General features: G+C 39.2%; 1 protein-coding gene across 6 annotated transcripts; it reads left to right on the forward strand.

The window, feature by feature from the left end:
* The first annotated feature begins 802 nt into the window (after positions 1-802).
* Positions 803-22,301, forward strand: BBS7 (Bardet-Biedl syndrome 7). 6 transcript variants are annotated; one of them, XM_053403493.1, is made up of 19 exons: positions 805-984; positions 3,229-3,294; positions 4,154-4,216; positions 5,050-5,225; positions 8,054-8,240; positions 9,279-9,351; positions 9,722-9,838; positions 11,672-11,802; positions 12,876-12,960; positions 13,529-13,631; positions 14,450-14,642; positions 15,348-15,422; positions 16,168-16,233; positions 17,674-17,813; positions 18,259-18,423; positions 18,985-19,094; positions 19,184-19,287; positions 21,134-21,257; positions 22,047-22,301. In XM_053403493.1, exons 1-19 carry the CDS (start codon positions 949-951, stop codon positions 22,181-22,183), a joined length of 2,151 nt encoding a protein of 716 aa, XP_053259468.1. In that variant the 5' UTR covers positions 805-948; the 3' UTR covers positions 22,184-22,301. The 6 variants fall into 6 exon arrangements, with proteins under 6 accessions (XP_053259470.1, XP_053259474.1, XP_053259468.1 ...); XM_053403494.1 differs by lacking the exon at positions 805-984 and adding an exon at positions 1,852-1,884; XM_053403495.1 differs by lacking the exon at positions 18,259-18,423 and having other exon boundaries at positions 803-984.

A 22,301-nucleotide genomic window follows, 5' to 3' on the forward strand; every position in this document is an offset into this window, starting at 1 on the left:
TTGACTGTGATTTCATGTACACTGTGCTATTTTTACTCTTGTTAGCCGCTCTAAGCCCGGCTTTGACAGGGGAGGGCGAGATATAAATAATAATAATAATAATAATAATTATTATTATTATTATTATTATTACCCCCTCAGTGTTCCTCACTGCCACAACATCCGTTCGCTCTTATAAAAACCCACGCCTGCTTGGGGTGGCAGATGCCTGCGACACCTCGACCTCCCCTCCCCACCTCCTCCAGCAGCCCAACCCACCACCTGCCGGACTCCATCCCAGCTGCCCAGTTGCTCCATCCAGGTGCCAAGGTGCCTCTCTCCCTGGTCAGATTCACCTGCCTAGCGCACCAGCAGCACAGAGCGCGGGGCGGCGGCGGGACAGAGACCCGGGTGGTCCAGCCTGCGATATAAATAACATTATATGGGCGAGCAGGGACAGCTCTGCTGCCCGGCTCAGATAGCCCTGCTCCCTCCGGGGGAGGGAACAGAGGGAAGGGCGGGGAGGAGGCGCCTGCCCTGCAATGCACTTTTTGTGTGCAAGACCTCCTTTGCTTTTATGCAAGATGTGTTCGCCTTTCCCCGCGGGATGAGCAGCACCGCGTCGCCATGGGGTCCCCCTTGCTTTCCGAGATGACTTTCGACTTCTCCTCGGCATCACCTTGCAGGCATCCTTAGCACCAATCCCGCAACCGGATGAATATGTAACTAGATGGGCATGTTCCTTGCTCAATCACAGGGCGCGCGTTCCAAGCGGAGCCCGCCTCCTCCCTTCACGCCGTGTCCAATTGAATCCCGGCATCGGCGCGCGCGTAGTCCGGTCGCGTTACCATGGTGACGCAGGGCCTAGCGGGAGCTTTTAGGCCTCGCGGTGATGTTTGTGTGGTGAAAAACAGCGCCCGGGACGAGGGAAGAGGGATAACGGTTTGCTTTTCTTAGAAGCTCGCCGCCATGGACCTGGGCCTGAGCCGGGTGGATTATCTGCAGGTAGATGGGGGTGGGTGGGCAGGTGGGCGAGGTGCGTGTCAGTCAGCGAACCCCCTTGGTTCGCCTCGCGCGAGAACGAGAGCGGCGTTCTTCGCCTCCCCCTGACGCCGTTGCGGACACGTGTTCCTTTCACAGGCGGAAATTCAACCGGTGATGCTGCCGCCCCTCCTCGTACTAAGATAGAGATGCGGAGAGCTTCTTCACGTTTCGAATAATTAAATGGCCTTGCGGCAAAGGCAGAGGAGCCGCCCTACCAGAAGGCAGGAGAGAGGAGGCAGGGCCGAGAGCAGCGCCGGCTCACCTGTGGCCCTGCGGGTGCCTCTTCTGCAGCCTCACTGCCCTCAGCTCCAGCCAGCAGGCCCAGGGGTCAGGCTAGATGGGAGTTGGAGAAGGGCCAGCATGGTCCGTAACTCCAGGCAGGGCTTGGGAAATACTGGGACCTCGGAGTGCCACTGCCAGTCAGGGTCAATAGTATGAAGCTACATGATGGACTAATGGTTTGACTCGTGTTCCTAGATCAGGCATAGGCAAACTCGGCCCTCCAGCTGTTTTGGGACTACAACTCCCATCTTCCCTAGCTAACAGGACCAGTGGTCAGGGATGATGGGAATTGTAGTCTCAAAACAGCTGGAGGGCAAAGTTTGCCTATGCCTGTCCTATATAGTTCAACAACATCTGGAGTGCCACACCTCTGATTTAAGAGCAAATAGCCATCCGGATTCACCCCTCCTGTCAACCCCTTGGCTTCTAGATGTAGGAGTTGTATGGGTTTGTTTGTTTTTATTTTTTATTTTAAACCCCACCACCATAGTGCTGTAATTGAGGATCCTTCCATAGACAGCTCTCAACATGGTGCGCTGAGAAAAGTGATGTCACAGAAGACGTTAATTTGAGATTAAAGTGTGCAAGCTTTTAAGTGTCACACAGGTTTGTTTGTTTTTTGTCAGAAAGAGAGTGTGGGTCAGGCATTTGTTAGCTTTCTTCACAATCCCTTTATTGAAATAAATGGATATTCAGCTGTTGATTTGCTGTGGTTTTGTTGCGTTTGGTTTGACAAAAATTGTGTTTTATCTTATTATTAAAACATAGAGCTGTCATGGAATAATAATAAAATGTAGAAAACAGTTTTTGTCTGTAGACAAAAAGTCCTGTTAAATATTTAAAAAACTAAATTGTATTTTGATTGGTGGAGTGATTCCAAACAGATGCATCAGTATATCATCTGTAGAACTGGGATGGAGTAACACATCACCAATGTAAAATAAATAATCAGATTTATTCTGCCATTCCCAAACCTGTTCACAACAGTCATAAAAAACAACAGGAGAAGGTGGTAAAAGGTGTATTAATTCACTTCCTGTCCCTGGTTCGTGGTTAATCCTTACAAGGCAGTTGACCTTACATGACTTCTCTGAAGACATTGCATTTGTCTGGAAGTGGATACTCAATTGTGACCAAACTAAGCCCCCTAGAGCAAAATATACATCAGAAGGCTTAGTTTGGTCAGAATTGAGTTAACGCAAAATACATTTACATGATGTTAAATGAGCCACCATAGCTGCTAGAGGGCAGAAAATTTGTGTCCTGGGCTTTTTAGACTCAGCTACTCATGTACTATCTGAAACCAAAGGGGTGCATTGGTTGCCAGATGTGATTTTTTTTTTCAGTTTTCCTGCCCCACAATTAGAGCTTCTTTTTCATACATCACTATATAGAGCTAAAATGATATATGATAGACACAGCTATTGTACACAAGGGCAATAATTGGTAATAACACAACCACCGTTTTTCACTGTATTCACATGTATTTTAGCTTCACATAGAATTGTCACAGTCAGTATTTCTTGCACTTCATTATTCTTGGGCACTATTGACAGGTTTTTCTATATCTGTGTATGTGTTTGTGTGGCAAGTGAAGACAGTCCATGAAAGCTTGTGCTACAATATTGGCACAGTCCTATCCATGCTTTCTTGAATTTAAATTCCACTGTGTTTGGTGCAGCCTACTCCCTAGTAAGTGTTTTTATGATAATCTATAACAATTTATGACAACCATAATTACCACAGGATCCTTTTTTGTATTGATTTTGCTGTTAGAAACACTACACTTATGACAAAATCTTAATATACCTTTTCATATTAATCATGTTAAAATAACTACTTTGTATTGTTTGTACATGACAATCCATTTTATACCGCAAGAGTTGAAGCATTAATAATGAAATGGTTTTCTCCCCCAATTAGGTGGGAGTGACATCTCAGAAGACCATGAAGTTGCTCCCTGCATCAGGACGCAAGGCCACACAGAAGGTATAGAAATTTGTTGCTTTGAAATATTTCTGTCTGGGAATGATTGCATACACAATTTGTACTCTGATGACAAAAACATATAAAATATCATTTTATCTAAGTCACAGAGCCATTCTCCTCAAAAGCTTGTAATGTAAGTGTTGATGGTGGAGCAGACAACATAAGAACGCAACATTAAAAAGATAGGAAAGAATGAATGCAAAAAGCTTTTTATAGTTTTTGAGTTGGGAATGAAGACATTAAAGGCAAGTAATTTGTGTGAGAACCCAGAAATCACTGTAGGAATTTGAGGGTGGGTATTGCGTGTTCTGAATGACAGAAGAAGTATAAAATCTGGCAGCATATCTTTGGATAGAGGTGCATAGATTGAGTTGTTATGTGGGAAGGCTGTAGAGTAGACGGTTGTGTTGTCAAAGTAGGTCATAGCTTGAAAATGAACCAGAGTGATAATAAAGAGAATAGCCCCAAAAGAAAAGGATATTTGTGGTATTGGGAAAGCAACATAATTTGGTGACAGATTGAATATGGGAAATAAAGGAGAGGCAGTATTCAAAGATGAAGCCAAAGCTTTGTGTTTGAACAACAAGCAGGATGGTGATATTGATGGATGTAAAGAGTAACTGAAAGGAGGGCAACTTGGAGAAGAAAAGGATTTATCTTAGGCATACTGAGTTTTAGACATTAAGGAAACATCCAAGTTGAAATATCAGATACACATTTGGAGTTGAGTTAGGAAAAGTATGGATTACAGAGATATAGTTCTGTATTTCTATAGATTTCTGAAATACATATAAATGTATTTCCTTTGCACTCTTAGATGACTAATGTAGACATAAGTTCCTATTATTTTACTTTTAAGGTTGTTATTGGAGATCATGATGGTGTTGTTACCTGTTTTGGTATGAAAAAAGGAGAAGCTGTGGTAGGTAACTTTTCTATGTAGTTTTCAATTAATTCTCCCCCAATTAATTAATTAATTAATTGATAATGAATCTTAATTTACAGATAACATATGGACTTCTTAAAGCTCTTTATGGTATGCACTGGCTTGGGAAAAACTCCCCCCCCCCAATATGTTTGTGCTTTGTTCTAGACATTTTCGAAATAAAATGATACAACCACCCTAGGCATACATGTAATGCTCACAAATTCACTGTAGTAATTTGATTAAATTCTCTAGAAGAAGCTTCTCCCCACAGAATCCTCAAGCGTCTTTTTGAATAGCAGTTATGTTGATTATAACATTGAGCTAGTTACTGGAAAACAAGGATCTACCATCATAATCTATGGCTCTGCTATCTTGATTTCTCTATATTTTCCCTCTTCCATTAAGCTAAGACACTGAGGTCAGACTTTGGGTCACTTCACAAAGCAAGGTTTGATTTATGTGATGCTAGTGTAGGGCATTCTTAGCTCTGACCTTGGTCTTAAAATACTTGTGATGAAATCCTGTGGTGTCTGTTGAAGAAAACGTGCAAACTGTTCTTATTTGGCCGACCTTTTGGTATGAGCTCTTGTTTGGGTTTATTTGTGAGCATTTATTAGCCGGATTTTGGAACATTTTGCAATTGTGTGTATGAACTTTGTGCTTTTCATGGTAGAATCACACAAATAGCTAACTTTTTAAAATATATATATATAGCATAAAATAATTAAAAGCATACAAAATGGAATACATATATATTTTGTATCTAATACCATATTATGATTTGTCGGGAACGTTGGCACTGAACATTGTCTGTCTTCTTTTTTTAGTCAGTATTCAAGACCTTGCCAGGGGAAAAGATTGCAAGGCTAGAACTGGGAGGTGCTCTTAATACACCCCAGGAGAAAATTTTTGTGGCTGCAGGGTCTGAGGTTAGAGGTTTCACAAAGAAAGGGAAGCAGTTCCTTGCATTTAACACCAACCTCACTGAGAACATCAAAGCTATGTATGTATACTGGAAACTACATTAGTAGCCTTAGATGTGTTACTGTCATTTAGGTTCTAAATTGTTATCCTAATGAATGAAATAAGTATATGTTACATTTTTGTGTCCTGTTTAACAATCACTTTATGTATTCTCATACTCCTTATTTGCCTTGAATCTTAGCATAAATTTTATTTGTGTATGGTGATATATAAAGGTCTAGTTTCCATTCTGCACTTTTGCAACAGTAATTTTGCCCTCAGCGGTGTGCGTACACAAGCACTGACTTTAATGAAAGTCATTAAAATAAAAAACACAGAAATTAGCTGAGTCATTAAAAGCTAATCAGTTTAATTGAAAGATAAGGTTGAAACAGTACAACACTTTAGCTGATTCATAATTAAATTAAATCACAAATCAAATCTTCTTACCGTGTTTTCCAGAGTAATATCTGAACCTGTTGTGCATATTACTTTAATCTGCTGTAATTGATGCAAACCATAAGCTGGTTTGACATAATAAAGTATTGATAATCTAATTAAATGCTGATGTGCTGTACAATCTGTTGCTTTATTTTTAACCAAATTTTGGTGCGTATGATTGAAATTTAAGTGATACATTTTGTTATATAGTTGGAGTCAAATAATAGTTTTTAAGCAAGTTGAAAGAATGATAGCAGCATTGTTATCCTTGTTTGTTCGTAAAAATCATAGAATTGTAGAGTTTGAAGGGACCACAAGAGTCATCTAGTCCAACCCCTTGCAATGCAGGAATATTTTGCGCAATGTGGGACTCGAACCCACAACCTTGAGATTAAGTGTCTCGTGCTCTTCCAACTGAGCTATCCCATTTGGGGAAAGCTGCAGATCACTGGTTGAGTTCATACCTTTCATGCAAAATGTCCAAAGGTCAATCCCTGACATCTCCAGGTAGGGCCGGGAGAGACCACTGCCCCTAACTCAGGAGAGCTACTGCTAGTCAGTGTCAACAGATGGACTATTAGTCTTTCTGTTTCCCAGTTATGGTCTGAAGGCACATGAAGCAACCAACTTGCTATAGTTAAGTTGTTCTGGAGTTGGTCAGTACCTGAATGGGACACCTCCTAGAAGCCACATGTGTGGCACCTTGAATTCCACCTTGAGTTCCATGATGGAAGAAAGGCAGAGTACAAAGAGACACAGAAATCAGTAGGTTAGAACTTGGTGCTGATAATGCCAAGGTTGCAGATTCGATCCCCGTATGGGACATCTGCATATTCCTGCATTGCAGGGGGTTTAACTAGATGATCCTCAGGTCCTTTCCAACTCTACAATTCTATGACGAAATGTAAGAAGATAAAACATTTAAAAACATGTTGTCTGGCCAAACATATCAATTCAGTCAAACAAGATCTGCACGTTTATGGATCACTACAGAACTTGTTTACCAACAGTTGAATTGGTGTACGCATCATGGACAATGATACTTCTTTTATGCATCTTTCAGTTCCTGGAAAACTATTATCTGTCTCCAAAAATAGATTGGAATCATGGTATTCTACAATAAACTAATTGAATAAACATGCTTCTTACTTGTACCAGTTTACATTCAGAGCTACACTAGAAATATTTAGAAGCTTTATTAATTCTTACATCCTTCCTCTGAATAGTTGAAAGCAGTATTTTATCCCCCAAATGACCATGGGAATAGGCTGGGAGAAAATGACTTGCCAAAGGTAACACAATGAGCTTCATAAGTGACCAGATGTTTGATTCTGGGTTTTCCAAATCCAAATTTGATGCTCCTGTCTGGTTACTGTTTTGTACTGATATAGTGGCAAACATGATTTGATTCTATTTTCTTTTCTATGTCAGCCTTTTATAGACTTCAGACTCTCTCTAGCTGTCATTAACCTTGCCTTAATACTGTGCATAATCAGTGGAATACTATTTTTTCTTTTCTTAATCCGCCTTTTGTAATATCTCAGCTGAATTACTGCTGCTTATCAAAGCTACTTAGAATTTAGACAATAGCTCTCAAAGAGATGGAATATCCCTAAGAATTTTAAAATAAATTTTTGTCAAGAAGGTTCTATATATAATACAGTGATTTCAAAAGCAGTAAGACTCTTTTGTAAGCATGCTCCTGTAATTGCAATCAAACATATGTATGCTCTGTATAGATGTGCTAATGATAATTTATAAAACAATATTGCATTGATTGAATACCTAAAAATAATGCCTGAAAGATAATTACCACTTAGAATGTGGTAGCAATAAAATAAGAATATGATCAAAACCAGTGCTTCTCCAGCAGGAGATCCAACATTAGACAGAAACAAGTAAAAATTATTGTGATGTCAAGCAAATAAGAGTCATTTTATTCTACTAGTTTCCTTTTAAATTGCAGACCAAATTTGTTCTTCTGAATTAGTCACCTAGAAGGCTAACTATGTGTCATTTGGAAACCATGTATAATGGTAGCTCAAATAGGGAAAAAATATTTCTGTTGGGGGTGATTGGAAAATGAGAACATTTAACCCTTTTGCCATTTCCACATTTCTAATCTCCTTCAGCAGCCCCCCCCCCTTCCAGACACATATTAAAGACCTGGGGATGTGGTGTTTTGCCTTGAAGATGCTGAGTGGGGAAAGATGGCGTCTTTGCTCCTGATCCCAATGGCAGTGGCTTTACTTATTCTAAAATGGCCAACAGACTACTGTTTAAAAACATTTGTTTAATTTGATGCTAAGTGCCTGTACAGTCTTAACAAAATATAATAGCTTGTGCATAGGAATGGTAGTTGAAATAGTTTAACTTTTGGTGGCAATGATTGGAATATAGTATTGATTATTGCTATTATCATTTTAGGCATATATCCGGATCAGATCTCTTTCTTGGTGCAAGCTATGTCTATAACCATTACTGTGACTGTAAGGATCAGCATTACTACCTATCAGGAGACAAAATCAATGATGTTCTCTGCCTTCCAGTAGAGAAGTTGTCTTGCATTACACCAGTATTGGCATGTCAAGATAGAGTCGTTAGAGTTTTGCAGGTATACCTTTCTTAATTGTTGCCATTATCAATAGCAGTTGTTAAATAGCCAGTAGATACCTTGTTAACACCTGTTTGAGAAAACAGAAGTGTATTATTATTTTAATTGTACTTCGGGATATTTATTCCAAAGGTTTTTCCCATTTAAAAATCCTATTGGTGCAGTTCATCTGATAACTGGTAAACTCCAAGTTGCATAGCTGAACCTCAAAACTGTCACTTATGGGGCTGCCTGGAAGTCCTTTTTCCCTTCATGACTGAATTGGGCCAGTTAATTTCTTCTTCCTATATTCTTCCTATATTCCTATACACCTTTTAGGAGTTCTGTGATCCCTGGAATTATATCCTTCCAACAACTTTCCCCCTTGTCCTTAGCAGAAGCCTAGTTTTCTGAAGCTCTGGACTCCTGCATTATTCTTGATGCTTTGTTTGGAATCTTAATAAGTGACTTTATATAATATCTGACTGTTTGTCCAGTATTTTCTGTTTCTGTTCCATATTAATACACTTACATGCCCTTGGTTTTTAAAATATTTTTAAAAATAATTTTTATTAAAGATTTCTCAGTTTAAAAAAGTACTGCATTGTCTCTTTTTTCAGGTTGTGTTATCTACAGATCAGTTTCATTTGTTGTGAGACGTTAAGTGTTACATGCAGTATAAGGTTGGGGAGGAAAGAGGGTGGGGTAGGGATGGTGCGTGGGGTGGGGTGGGAAAGCTTCTATTCTTCCTCTTAGTATATGTGTTTATTTCGGCGTCACTTGAGTGGGTTATCCTTGCACACAACCTTCCCTTAACAACATCTTTTTTTCAGTGGTGTTAATAGGCTTGGCAATGAGATCATGGCTTTGGTTTAGATCGGATAGGTTAGGTCCTCGGTTTTATCCTAGCCTAAAGGCAGAAAAATAATGCTGCTTGTTTAAAAGCTTTCCTTTTACACCACCTGTCAGGGAAGACACCACCTTCCCATCCCTCTAAATTAAAACGAAAGAAAAAGTCAAGGGTTGAAACTAACAGTGTTTCTACTTCATTTTCTTGAGGGGTCAGATTTGCTGTATGAAATGGAAGTTCCAGGTCCACCCACAGTTCTGACTTTGAACAATGGAAATGGTGGTAAGCAGAATTTCTTGGTGCATTTTATTTCAATAAAAAGCATGACATAGATTTTAATTAAGAATCTGTAATATTGCCTAGGACTTGATACCCAGTCCTAGTATTACTATTAGGAGACTGTTGGGCAGTAGGGTAGGCAGTACACCAACAGAATCACCATTATATCCCAAGCATCAAGAAGAAGCACTCAAAACTGGAAGATTGCCAAAGGGGGCCTCTATTCATAGAGTTGGAGCTGGAACATACCAAAGCAACTCTTCCTCTCTACCTCAGTTTGAGCTAGTGTGATACAGAGAATCTTTGTGGACTGAATCTAATGTTAAAAGGAAGTCTATTAAAAACTAATCCTACTTTTAATTTATTTTCTTAGGTGACTCTGGTGAAGAAGTTCTGTTTGGGACATCTGATGGTAAAATTGGCCTAGTAGAGATCTCTGGTGTTTCTCCAGTAGAAAAGTGGAAAATTGAAAATGAGAAAAAAAGAGGTGGTAGGTGTCTTAAGAGTTTCCCGCTAGATCATAGCTATTCACACCAGGCACAGTAAGAAATCGCTCCCTTTAGTACTGTGGTTTGCATATTGCATTTGTATAAAATAACTTATAAGAAATATCACATCCACTGTCAACTCTCAAAAACAATTACGGTTACCATCAATTCATACATGGACTTCAATGTCTATGTTTTCTACCTGGACTGTGTATGTTGTCCCCTCCATTTTACTCATTCATATCAGGGTGTGACAAAAACAATCCCACCATCTGTCCTTCTCTTTTCCTGCATGTCATTCATAGCATATATTATTTTGGCCATGTTTTTAATTGGGGAATGTGGACATGACTGTGCCAGTGTAGCTGGCATCTGGTTCAGAGAGAAAGGACATTATCCCCGCCTGAAGGGAGAAAAGAGGCTCTCCCCACTTCATCACTTGCTGAGTGGGGACTTTGTGTGAGTGCGTATGTGAGAGAGTATGTACCTATGCTAATGTGTTTGGAAAATAAGGTTTTCAAACTGCAAAAAGTACATGGTTACAAACAATGAGATCTGCCAGGCCTGTTGACCTTGTCCACTTCCACCTGGTTCAAATGGAAAAGTTTACACCCAGCTTCCCCACTTATTTCTTGATTAGAATTTGGTGAGAAAATTAAAAATACAAATGAAGCAAGTCTGATTACAGTTCTTAACATGCAATCAGTCTTGTTCTTGATTGTGGGCTCCCACCAGAGAAGTAAACAAGAAAGGAAGAAAGGACAAGAATGCAGAAGACACTTAAAAGCAGAAACAGCACTCAGGCGACCTAAGGGATGGTAAAGCTGCTGCAGATTAACACAACTGCATGCAAATGTGATTCTGATTAATAAATTGATTCTCTAGATTTGTGTAACTTCAGCATGGAAACAATGGCCAACAAACACTGCATTGACATGAAAGGTATTCTTCTGCAAGTATTTCTTAATTGTGTAATTAATTACATGGGTTAGTAGTGGGAGGATAAAAAGGAGCTGGTGTGTGCTTTCTTGATCATCCCACTGGTCAGTTTTGACTGTTGGGAAATGGTTCTTCAGCCCTCTTCTGAAACTTTGGTTTGAACTCTAGCTAGGACTTATTTTGGAGGACTGCATGTTTATTTTTCCAAACCTCAGTTCCGTGCTTTGCAGACATTAAACATTCTAATATGACATCAGATTTCAAACTAATAATAATAGTGTGTGACCAGTTTTACCATTTTTGTGGCAGACATATCCTGCCATATATGCAAGTATACAAATAGCAGGTGTGGTATATCCATGAAGAGAATAACCAACCAACAATGCCTTATGTTAGTATTCAGTTTGGGGTTGTTTCTATAAATTCTGTACTTTATTATTACTGGAGTGAAATACCCATCTATCAGACAATAATCCCACCTAGCATGTAATAGCTTTTCATAGATAAATTTTAACATTCTGCTTTTAAGAACCTAGTAATAATGCAGTAATTCCAGTGAGGACGTTCAGTTGATTTCATTCTGTATTGGGTGATAGTTCTTAACACAGTTCTATTTATTTTGTTAAAGGGGAAGGACAATAGCTCGGTGGTACAGCATCTGCTTGGTTTGAAAAAGGCTTTGAGTTCATTCCCTGCCATCTCCTGGTAGGCCTGGGAATGCCTCCTGTCTGAAACCCTGAAGAGCTGCTACCAGTCTGTACTGAGTTAGATGGATAAATGACCAGACTCTGTATAATTAAGAAAGTTTCCTAGGTTCCTAAATTGCTTGTGAGATTTACAAGATGATATGATTAGTCAGTTGGATGTAGATACATGCTTCCTGTTCTGTTTTTCAGGCATCTTATGTATGGATAGCTTTGATATTTTGGGAGATGGAGTTAAAGAATTGATCATCGGTCGTGATGATGGAATGTTAGAAATTTATAACTTTGAATATGCAAAAAGCCCTATCCTTAGATATGAATATGTAAGTTTATTAATGACTACTTTATGTAGAAGGAAATTTTCTTAGTATGCTTTCTTTTATACAAAATTCTGTCAAATATTGCTTTCACATATATTGAGCCATATGTGTTACTAGCAAGTATGGTAAAGACTGAATGCCAATGTTAGAATAGGGAAGGGATAGGGGACCTGTGGCCCTTCAGATTATTTTGGACTACAACTACTATAATTTCTATCTGTTGGCCATGCTGGCTTGGACTGATGGGAACTGGAGTCCAAGAACATCTGAAGAGCAACAGATTTTCCAGCCCTGGAATAGAGAGGCTGGGACAAAACTGCACATGTCTATGTCCAGGATCCCACAGGTACAGGGTGATGCCCAATGTAATATTTCAGAAACTAATAGAAATATATAAATATCAGAGATTCAGGCTGTGATGCAGCACTGCAGCAGAGCTGAAGCTTGCATATCTAGAGAGAGATCCTCAAACCCTCCTCTTATTCCCCCTCTACTCTTTCTGCTGAACAATGCAGAGTCATAAAATTATTCCCAGGAGAGGAAAAGAGCCACAAGTGGTGCTGAGAATTATGTAAAGTCCCATTGTGATGCTTCCTATTATGCTAACAGAAGAGCTGGGAAGTATTTTTCTTTTATTTAGTACACTTAAATTTCACTTTTCTACCAGCATGGAACTTAAAGCTGGACACCTGGGTTTCCAGCTCTTCTGCCCATGCACTGACCAGGCACAGACTTATAGATCTTCAGCAAGGTAGCTGTATAGTGTGCCCTAAGAACCTATCCCTGGACAGTTAAAATAATAAGTTTCTAGGAAGTGCACCAGGCATTTATATCTCACAAGAATGCAATCAGAAGCAGGTGGGAGAGATCTCTGCATGTAACAGTCATGTTAGGCTATTCTGATTGTCCCTTGAGAGAATTTGGAGTCCCAGAAAAGATACATGGTCTTATACATGGGGGCGTCTTATAGATGGAAAAATGCAGTATATTTTTATCTCAACGGATACCATTTTTAAAGATTAAATAGAATCTAACACACGTATTATGCTTCAAGTCTTCTTCTGTCTTGTTTTTAGGCCTTGTCAGAAAGTGTCACATCTGTTCAAGGTGGCTGTGTTGGGAAAGAGGGCTATGATGAGATCATAACATCAACATATTCAGGTTAGTTTTTTAAATGTTTCTAAATATCTGGAATTTTTATACATTTAACAGGAATTTTTTTAAAAAATAACAATGGAGTCATAGAATGTGTTCTCTGGCTCATATTCCCTGAAGTCAGTAGCTTAACTTGGGAATCTGGGCCCTGGATGCACAGCAATCAGATAGTATAGTGCTCTGCTGACCAGGGCTGGGGCCATTGAAGGGGCTTCATCTGCATACCAGTTGCTGGTGTTGTATGTCCTTTTCAACTTGACGGAGGTTTTTATCCCTGCATATGAACAGTCCATAGAATTCTAGAATTGCAGAACTGGAAGGGACTACGAGGGTCATCTAGTCCAACCCCCTGCAATGCAGGAATCTTTTGCCCAACATGGAGCTCGAACCCACAACCCTGAGATTAAGAGCCTCGTACTCAGTTGGTAAACTGAGCTATTCCAGGTTTCTATGATAGTTCACTGTGCTGGTTCTCACTTTCAGACCCTAAGGATCCTGGTTAGAGCCTCTGACAGTGTTACCTTCATAACCCACCTGGAAAACTTTTTCATAATTGTTCGTATCTTCCTTTTAGGGTGGGTGTCAGGACTGACTACGGAGCCTACCCACAGAGAATGTGGATCAGGGGATGGCTTAAAGATGACTCATGAAATGCAGAACAAGGTTTTGTCCTTAAGGTAATAAATTGTTTTATTACAATGCAAAAGAGAAAATCTTTGCCTTATGCTGGTGCATATCCGGAGCAGATATCTAACCTTACCTGCTGGGTTATAACTATACATCAGTTAACTTACAAAATTTCCAGTAGAATCTTTGTGATAGTACAGCAATTCATTAGTAGTATCATAGTTTCAGCTATGTGCACTTCATTACATTGTTTGGTTTCCTGTAAGCATCCCTGTAATTTTCACCTTTCTGGCGCAAAATTGCTACTATGTGGATGTACTGAAAGAGATGCTTTCTGCCTTTTTCAGACTTAAAGTAGATATTTTATAAGTTGCAGTGCCAGTTTGGTAAGTTAGACCTGTGAACTGACATTCTGCTGGGACTGGGCTTCTTGATCCCTTTGTGACATTTCATAGGAAGAGACCCTGTTTTTTAAATAAAGCAAAAAATCAAAATAATGTTACCTCAGATAAATTTTAGTAAGCTGTAGTACTGAACAGATGTTACCAAAACATATTTGTTCTGTCCATTGACTTGAACAATTTTTGAAAGATGGTGTCAAAGTAAGGAAGTAAAGGAAAACAAGCATTAGGAAAAAAATATAGAAAATGAAGTTCTGTTGCTTTAACCCTATTATGCACTTTTCATCTGAATATTTTTTTTAGGACCAGAACTTTGATAATACATTTATATCCATTATTTGTGGAATTATTTCTGAAAACATTTTTTTCAGTCTAGATGGAAAATATCAAGATAAAAACTGTTTTCCAGGCATCAGTTTGTTATCTAGAGCAGCTTTTTTAGCCTACCATTCTGTTGTTTGCCATAGGAATGAATTGGAACAGCTACAGATCAAGGTACTTCATGAACGTGAAAAATACCAGCAGTCCTCTCAGTCCAGCACTGCTGTGTCAGCAGTCCCAACCTTCAGCATAAATGATAAGTTTACATTAAATAGAGATGATGCAAGCTACAGCCTTGTTTTAGAAGTCCAGGCAGCAATTGATACTGTCTTGCTTCAGGTGAGACATTATTTAGAATAACTTTGCAGACTTGGGTATTTAGAAACTTTGATTTTATTTTTAAAATTAAAGATGTGTTAGCTTGTTTTTATATTAAATTAGATAATTTCACTAAGTGGAATATCATTTAATAGTATGCACTAACTTTTCTCTGAAACTTGCACTTGTGCAGAATGCCTGTAACTGGGTGAGATGGGCTCATTCCCTTCAGGCTATGTAGAAGTCAACACAAGCACTAACTTTTCAAAGACACATGCTAAAGTTATCGGTGCAATTTGCAGAAAGTTGAATACACCATAAGGATGTTTAAAATATTTTCAGTGAGATCTGGATGCACTTGACTTTCTTCGGATTGTGCTCTTTGGCTACAATCATGCATCACTAATACATGCTTTATGCCACCCATTTACTTCCAAGGGAACAATATGATTAGGATTTCAAACTATATCTGCACTAAGCATTTTTTGAAACTGGCTCCTTTTTGTGCTTTTACATCATATACACATTTTCCTTACTACTGTGTGCATTGTTTTTGAGTTCTGAAGTGTTCCATGGGATGTATGGTTACCTAATACTTATTTTTACCATAATATTATTTTTGCTGTAAAATTTCTCAGGGAAGATAACTTATGTAAATTGAGAAAGTATATTTGAAACATCCGCATGTTGACCTTTCCTATTACCTGCTACTGTTTCTCTCCATAGTGTGATGTTCCAATAGATCTAAAGGATGTGGATAAAAATTCAGCTGTGGTTAGTGTTGTTGACTGCGAATCAGAGGTATGTAAAATGCCAGATCTTTTCTACATAGTTCCAAACGCTTAAGCTGAATATCAGCTTTTAATTTCATGGAGTGTGTTCTAGTGAAGTTTAATTGTTGAAGCTGACAAAGAGGACATTTCTGAAGAGTGGGATAAAAATCTCTTACTAAATAATAAACATGCCTAGGATTTAAGCAATCCTATGTATGTTCACTTGGAAGTAAGGCCAGTTGTGTCAAATGGTGCTTGGTTCCATGTAAATTTGCATAAGATTGCAACCTAATTTATTATATCAGACCTTTATGATTTTAACATTTTTGGAACTTTTTCACTTGATGAGCATCCAGTTATAGGTTTTCTGCTTTGGGGCTAAATTCATATTGCAGAAAGTTAAGATGATGATGGTAATTGTTGTTACTACTTTATTTATTTATTTATTCTTCCTTTCTCACGTAGAGTGCAGGGTGCATAGGTTTTGGGGAAAAAAAATTTTAGAACAACTTTCCTAGTTTTCTTTCAAAATTTGTAAGTAAGGCTGCAAGCCTTTACTTAATGAGAATAAATCCATTGAACTCAGTGGGATTTATTTTTGAGTAGCGATACATATGCCTGTATTGTAAGCATACAGAAAACTTTCTACTGATTCTTGTAGAAAACAGGTACTACTAAAATGACTTAAACTGCTTTAGTTGTAAATAAAATTTAAAAATTAGACTTTATTGCTGTTTCTCAGTATGTTATTTCACAATCTTCATGTTCCACAGCCAAATGGCAACTTCCTCCTTGCCACATATCGCTGTCAAGTAAATACCACAAGGTTGGAGCTTAAGGTAAAATATAGGAATGCTTATATATTTTAAATTATGATTTAAAATGTTTGTTGTACATATTGTTGAGTATGTGAATTTTAAAACCTATCCAAAGAGCAGCGGTGGTAGTAAAGATCCTGGGTAGGAACATCTGTGAAAACAGAGATTAATGATTTTTCTATTTAAAAGAAGACAGAAACAAGTATTGATTGTTTTGATTCATAAATTACCGTATATTTCTATTTTCAATTAAAGACTGTTGTGGTGTGGAGAGAAATTGTTTACCATGATGTCTTGTTATAAGCTACTAAACAGTGAGGTATAAAATGGAAGTCTTTGAATGCAATCCTGTACCCTTGTACCTAGATGAAGCCCAGAGGACTGAGTAGATATGCATTGCATTGCACTATAGGATAGTTTGTGATAAATTTGTATTTTTAGAAATAAGGTTTAGCCCATTGGATAGGTTTATTGAGTGTATGAATTGCTTCACGCAACAAAAAGTCCCCTACCAATTTGTAATAAGAATAAAATAATTTGAACATGTATTAAAAATAGATTATTGAAAGTTTAATCCCCTTTCAGTGCAGTGAGAGATACCAAGATGACCTCTGAAAGTACTCCCATTTTATAATGGTGTGGGTGAATTGTCACAAAGTTCCCTAGTTCTTTATAAGATATATTAGCCAAGTGTAGGCTGCTGATGTAGCATCATTCTTTATGGCTGTTTGCCAGACACCCAGGTTAATAAATTTCTCAGGAAGGTATGGGTAATACAGTGGTGTTAGAATGAAAAGTGTTATGAATAAGTTTTCAGTATTCACATTTCAGATGAAAATGGAGTTGAGAACACAGTGATTTCAAGATAAATTTTAACAAAATCAATAGAATGGTTTAGTTTTACACCTTCATTTAGGGAGATTGCAGATGTGATTATGATGACATTAAAGTATAAATTCTAAAGCCTCTTTTAGTACAGTTTACATGAATGACAATGCAGGCTGCAGCTCCACCTCTAAGCTGTTGTGATTCATTCAACCCTCCTCTAGTTGAAGAGAGGGAGTGAAGTTTGAGGCTTGCTGACTGCTTTCTTTTTTGCAGAGGAAAGATGAATAGCACTCAGATCTACCAGTGAGATAACAGAAACACATGAAGCACACTTTAAAATGCTCACACCATAGGAGTCGTAAGCCTTCTACATGGCATTTTTCCAGTGTTAGTCTGAGATAAAGTTGGATGTGACGGTTGTTAAGGCTGCCGGTTACCTAGAAAAAATTCACTGAATTCATTGGGACTGCTTTTGGATTTAATTTTAGTATTTTACTGGTGGTTAAATAGATGTTTTGAAAATGTCTTTGTGTTTTGCTGGATAAAGGTGGTACCCATCTGCTAGAACTGGTAATTATGAAGTCATCTAAAATGAAAGTTAGTTCCCCTTTCTTTCCTCCCTTCCTTGGACAGATTCTATCAATTGAAGGTCGGTATGGGACTCTGCAAGCGTATGTAACTCCAAGAGTTCAACCAAAAACCTGTCAGGTTCGGCAGTATCAGATTAAGCCACTTTCACTTCATCAGAGGACGCATTGTATTGATCGTGACAGGTATTTTTGAGAACAAATGGCTTGTTTTAACTTGAATAGAGGATTTGATTGCATTTCCAGGCAGTGCTTAGTAGAACCCAGAAGCACGCCTGCAGCATCTACAATGAAAATACAGGGGCTGGATTCAGAGGAGTTTTGTCAGACTAAGGAGTTTCTTCCATTGGAGTAAGGTGGTTGATTTGATGGATCTCCTGGATCCTGCTCAGGGGAATTTGTGTAGATGTCGGGTGTTATCTTTGTAGGGAGAACATCTTCCTGCTAAAACTTAGCAAAATGCAAAAAGTATAAAGATTAACATTCCAAGTTAGTTCTTGAAGGTTATGGCTCTCACAGATCAAGCCAAAGAAACCTCACATTGTTTTGCTGTACCATTAGAAAGTAGCCTTTGTTTCTGATGGTAGATACTCTTTTGTAACAAAATGCTTTTATATATTTTTTTATTCAGACCCATGAATACACTAACCCTCAAAGGCCAGTTCAGCTTTGCTGAAGTTCACTCCTGGGTGGTGTTTTGCTTGCCTGAAGTTCCCGACAAGACACCAATGGGGGAGAGTGTCAGCTTCTACTTTCAGAACACCTTTTTGGATACACAACTTGAATGTACTTACCGGTAAAATGAAACACAGTTCCTGAAACATGCTGGTTTCGTTTGAAAGGCAATATATAAAATGCTGAAAAGTAGATCCCAGTAAAGCATGCTTGTTCAGGACATTGCATTCAAAAACGTCCAGCTTTTTCTTTTCACTTACGTTATCTCTGACATTTCCTTTTTTATGTACAACTTAGCCCTAAGCATCTTTAGGCTGCAATTGTAATCTCACTTACCTGGTAATAAGCCCCTTTGAATTCTATAGAACTTTTGAGTATACAACATCTAGAGGGCCACAGGTTCCTTATCTTTGTGAGTGAGAGTTGTCTTAGGTTTCTAGGATAAGACTGAGAAATTACCAGAGATACATTCAACAGCTTACTATTTAAACTGTTTAGAATTAGTATAATTCTGTTCAGACCTCCAAATATAAGTCAGGGTACTTATAGTGGAAGTGTATGAGGAGAAACTAGAAAGATGGGATTGTGTATTTTTAATATCTCTGGATGAGTTTGAACCTTGTAGGAAGTAAAGGCTGGCACAGTTTTTACCAGTTGTTAATTTCTAACATCTTCTTTATAGGAAAGGCGAGGGCTACTTCAAATCTGACAATATATCCACAATATCCATTCTAAAGGATGTGCTCTCTAAAGAAGCCACTAAAAGGAAAATTAATCTCAATATATCATGTGGTAAGAATTCTTAATTCTCTTCTTGGGATACTTAGAAATGCATAAAAGTTAACAAACTAATGAGTTGCTTTCTTGTGGTGATCTTCTAGATATAAATGAAGTATCTGTGAACCACACCTTAAAGCTAATCCACCCAAAATTAGAATATCAGCTAATGCTGGCTAAAAAGGTTGAACTGTTGGATGCTTTAAAAGTAAGTCTTTTGATGGTTGCAAAATTACAAGTACTATGGAGGGACTGTGTAGTGGTTTTTCATGTTTGTGTGATACTTTTGAACTCCATTAAGGAGCGTTGTCAGCGCTGCCCAAGGTCCCAGCTCACACAAGACCAACGCTGCTTCTTCCTCAAGTAAAAAAGTCTTTATTGAAGTTCAGTTTCATTTCCAGACGCGCAGCGCGCAACGCTACGTCTATACCTTAGACCGTCGAAGTCCCATCTGAATCTCCTCCCCCCTGACACCAGTTTAAGATTCTAGCCTTACTCCACCTCTTCCTCTGTTCCTTCCTTCTCTGGGCCCTCCTGCTAGTCGGAGTCTCAGCCCTCCTAGACTCCTCTGACGCTGAGTCCCCTGACTCTTCCCCCTCCCTCCTTCGGGCTTTAGGACCTGGCTCCCAATCCGGGTTTTCTGCTGTCCCGCGCTCCTCCACATTTGAACTTGGCGCGCGTGCGCAGCCTCCCACTTTCCTTCTGACCGTTACACTTGTGTCACTGCTCCCTCTTTCGGGGAGGCTAGCTGGACCTGGCCTTCCCTCCGTTTCCCCACTTCCCGATGGGGGCGTGGTTACCCCTGACTCATCTTCTCTCCCCGCTGGAGGAGAAGCTGGTCCTGACTCATGTGACTCTTCCCCCCCACTGTGCTCTGGTGGGGGAACTGGTCCTGATCCTCCGCTGCTCCCTTGGGAGTCCCCTCTGGTCCCTTGTTTATGGAGCGTCCCCCCCTGGGACCCCCCTCGCCCTTACCATAGGCGCCCCCTTCTGGGAATCTTCTGATTCGCTGGAGAAGCTCATGGAATCTCTCGGGTCACTGTCATATTCCCCTACGCTCCCCTCTGATTCCTCTCCTCCGCTCTCTATTTGCTCTCTCCCCTGCTCTTCTGCTCCTGAGCCTCTGACAAGCGTTTTAAGGAACCCAAGATTAATAATCATACTTAGATCAGCTGAACTTCCAACCAGTAGCACTTTGGTCCTATCGGGACATGAAATCTACCGTATTTTTCGCTCTATAGGACGCACCTTTTCCCTCCAAAAATGAAGGGGAAATGTTTGTGCGTCCTATGGGGCGAATGCAGGCTTTCGCTGAAGCCTGGAGAGCGAGAGGGGTCGGTGCGCACTCCAGGCTTCAGGAAGCTATCCGCAAGTCCCGTGCTTCGCACAGGTGTCCGCAAGCCTTGCGAGCCCGGCGGGAGTTCCAGCGGGCTCGCAAGGCTTGCGGGCAGCAGCCTGTTCTGGGGGCTGGGGTCGGGGGAAGCTCGGGCTTCCCCTGCCCCAGCCCCGCGGCTGGGGGGGGGGGAATAAATTTTTTTTATTCATCCCCCCCCCAAAGGAGGTGCATCCTATGGGCGAAAAATACGGTATTTGCTCACCCTCATGTAGACCAAATCTACTTCTAGATCAGGGATGGGGAACCTTTCCCATCAACCCCAGCCAGAATGGCCAGTGTTCAGAGATTATGGGAGTTACCCATAATCCCCATAGAAGAGGCCAAATGGGACATTTTCCCCTGCACACAAGTACTATAAACCATATAAGTAATAGCATGCAGATATAAATTATATTGAACTGTACAGAAAGGAATTTGAATATGCTTTTGTGGATAGTTGATTTTTATTTAAGTGTTGTAGCAAAGGACAGTAATAGAAGGAAATCCTCTTTGTGGCTAAAGATGGAGGCTCTTAGCAAAGGATTATGAACATTACCTGGGCTAAAAGCTTTTCTATGTCATTGTGTAGCCATGCATCTTTAAGCTCCCAATGTTCAACTTTTCTGTCAGGTTTAGAGGGTTTGTAATTGTCTTAACATTTTATTAACATCAATTTAAGGAATTGCAGGCTCATGAAGGAAATACAGACTTCCTGGTTCCAGAGTACCGCAGCATTTTGGAGGAGGCAGAGGAGCTGCTCAAAGAACACAAAAAACAACCTACATCTCTTGAAAGACTTTATGGTTGGTTCATTAACACAGTTTTCCTAATTTTCTGTAGTATTGTTTTTCCATTCTTGTTAAATCTTATCTTGTGAAAAGAGAGGTCTGTTTCTAGGGTGGTAGTTCTGTACAACATAAGAGACTTCCTGTGCAAAAGCTCTGATGTGCACATGATTTTAGTACAATCACCTTTACCTTTCATTTCTAAGGAGGGATCAGAACACCAATAATAATGCATATATTTCATATATGGATCTTATCCTGAATGAAAATGATTGCAAAAGCCCAGATAGCAAATTGCACACTGACTCTGAATGACTGTGTCAATGAATTTATGTGCGTAATTTTAATTCTATAGTATTATTGTGCCTCTGTAGTGCCAAAGGAGAAACACATATGTGTATTTACTTTAAATATGTGTTTCTCCTTTGGCACTACAGAGGCACAATTATAGATTATAGAGACAGATTTTAATAAAAATAAATGTAGCAAGGACAGCTGATTCACAGAGATGTACCAATAAACCTATGGGAATATTGGCTACAGAACACCTTGTCTTGAAGTAAACAAAAAAGTTGATTTCATTTGTTCTATATTACTCTTGATTTCACTCAGATTTCTGACACCCAGCTCCATTTCACTAGATATTTTACCACATGCTGCATGTGTTGCAAAGCATTCTAAAATAAATATTTGTTATTAACACAGCCTCTAAATATCCAAAGTCTTCTATCATAAATGTTACTTTTCTCGATTTAAAAGGAAACACCAATTTATCAAAATAATAAGTGTTTGCATTTTTTCTTCCAGGTATGATTACAGATCTGTTCATAGATAAATTTAAATTCAAAGGCACTAATGTGAAAACGAAAGTTCCCCTTCTCCTGGAAATTTTGGGAAGTTATGATCAAAAAGCATTGATTGCCTTTTTTGATAGTGCTGCTTAAATGAGAAGAATTGGGCCAGCAATCTGAAGATAAAGTAGTGGACATGGAAAAGGCATATTGGATCTTCATTTACCTCCATTTTTAAATATATGTTACTATACTTTATTTTATTGATTTA

The sequence above is a fragment of the Podarcis raffonei genome, chromosome 9 (assembly GCF_027172205.1).
Source record: "Podarcis raffonei isolate rPodRaf1 chromosome 9, rPodRaf1.pri, whole genome shotgun sequence".
Taxonomy (NCBI): Eukaryota; Metazoa; Chordata; class Lepidosauria; order Squamata; family Lacertidae; genus Podarcis; species Podarcis raffonei.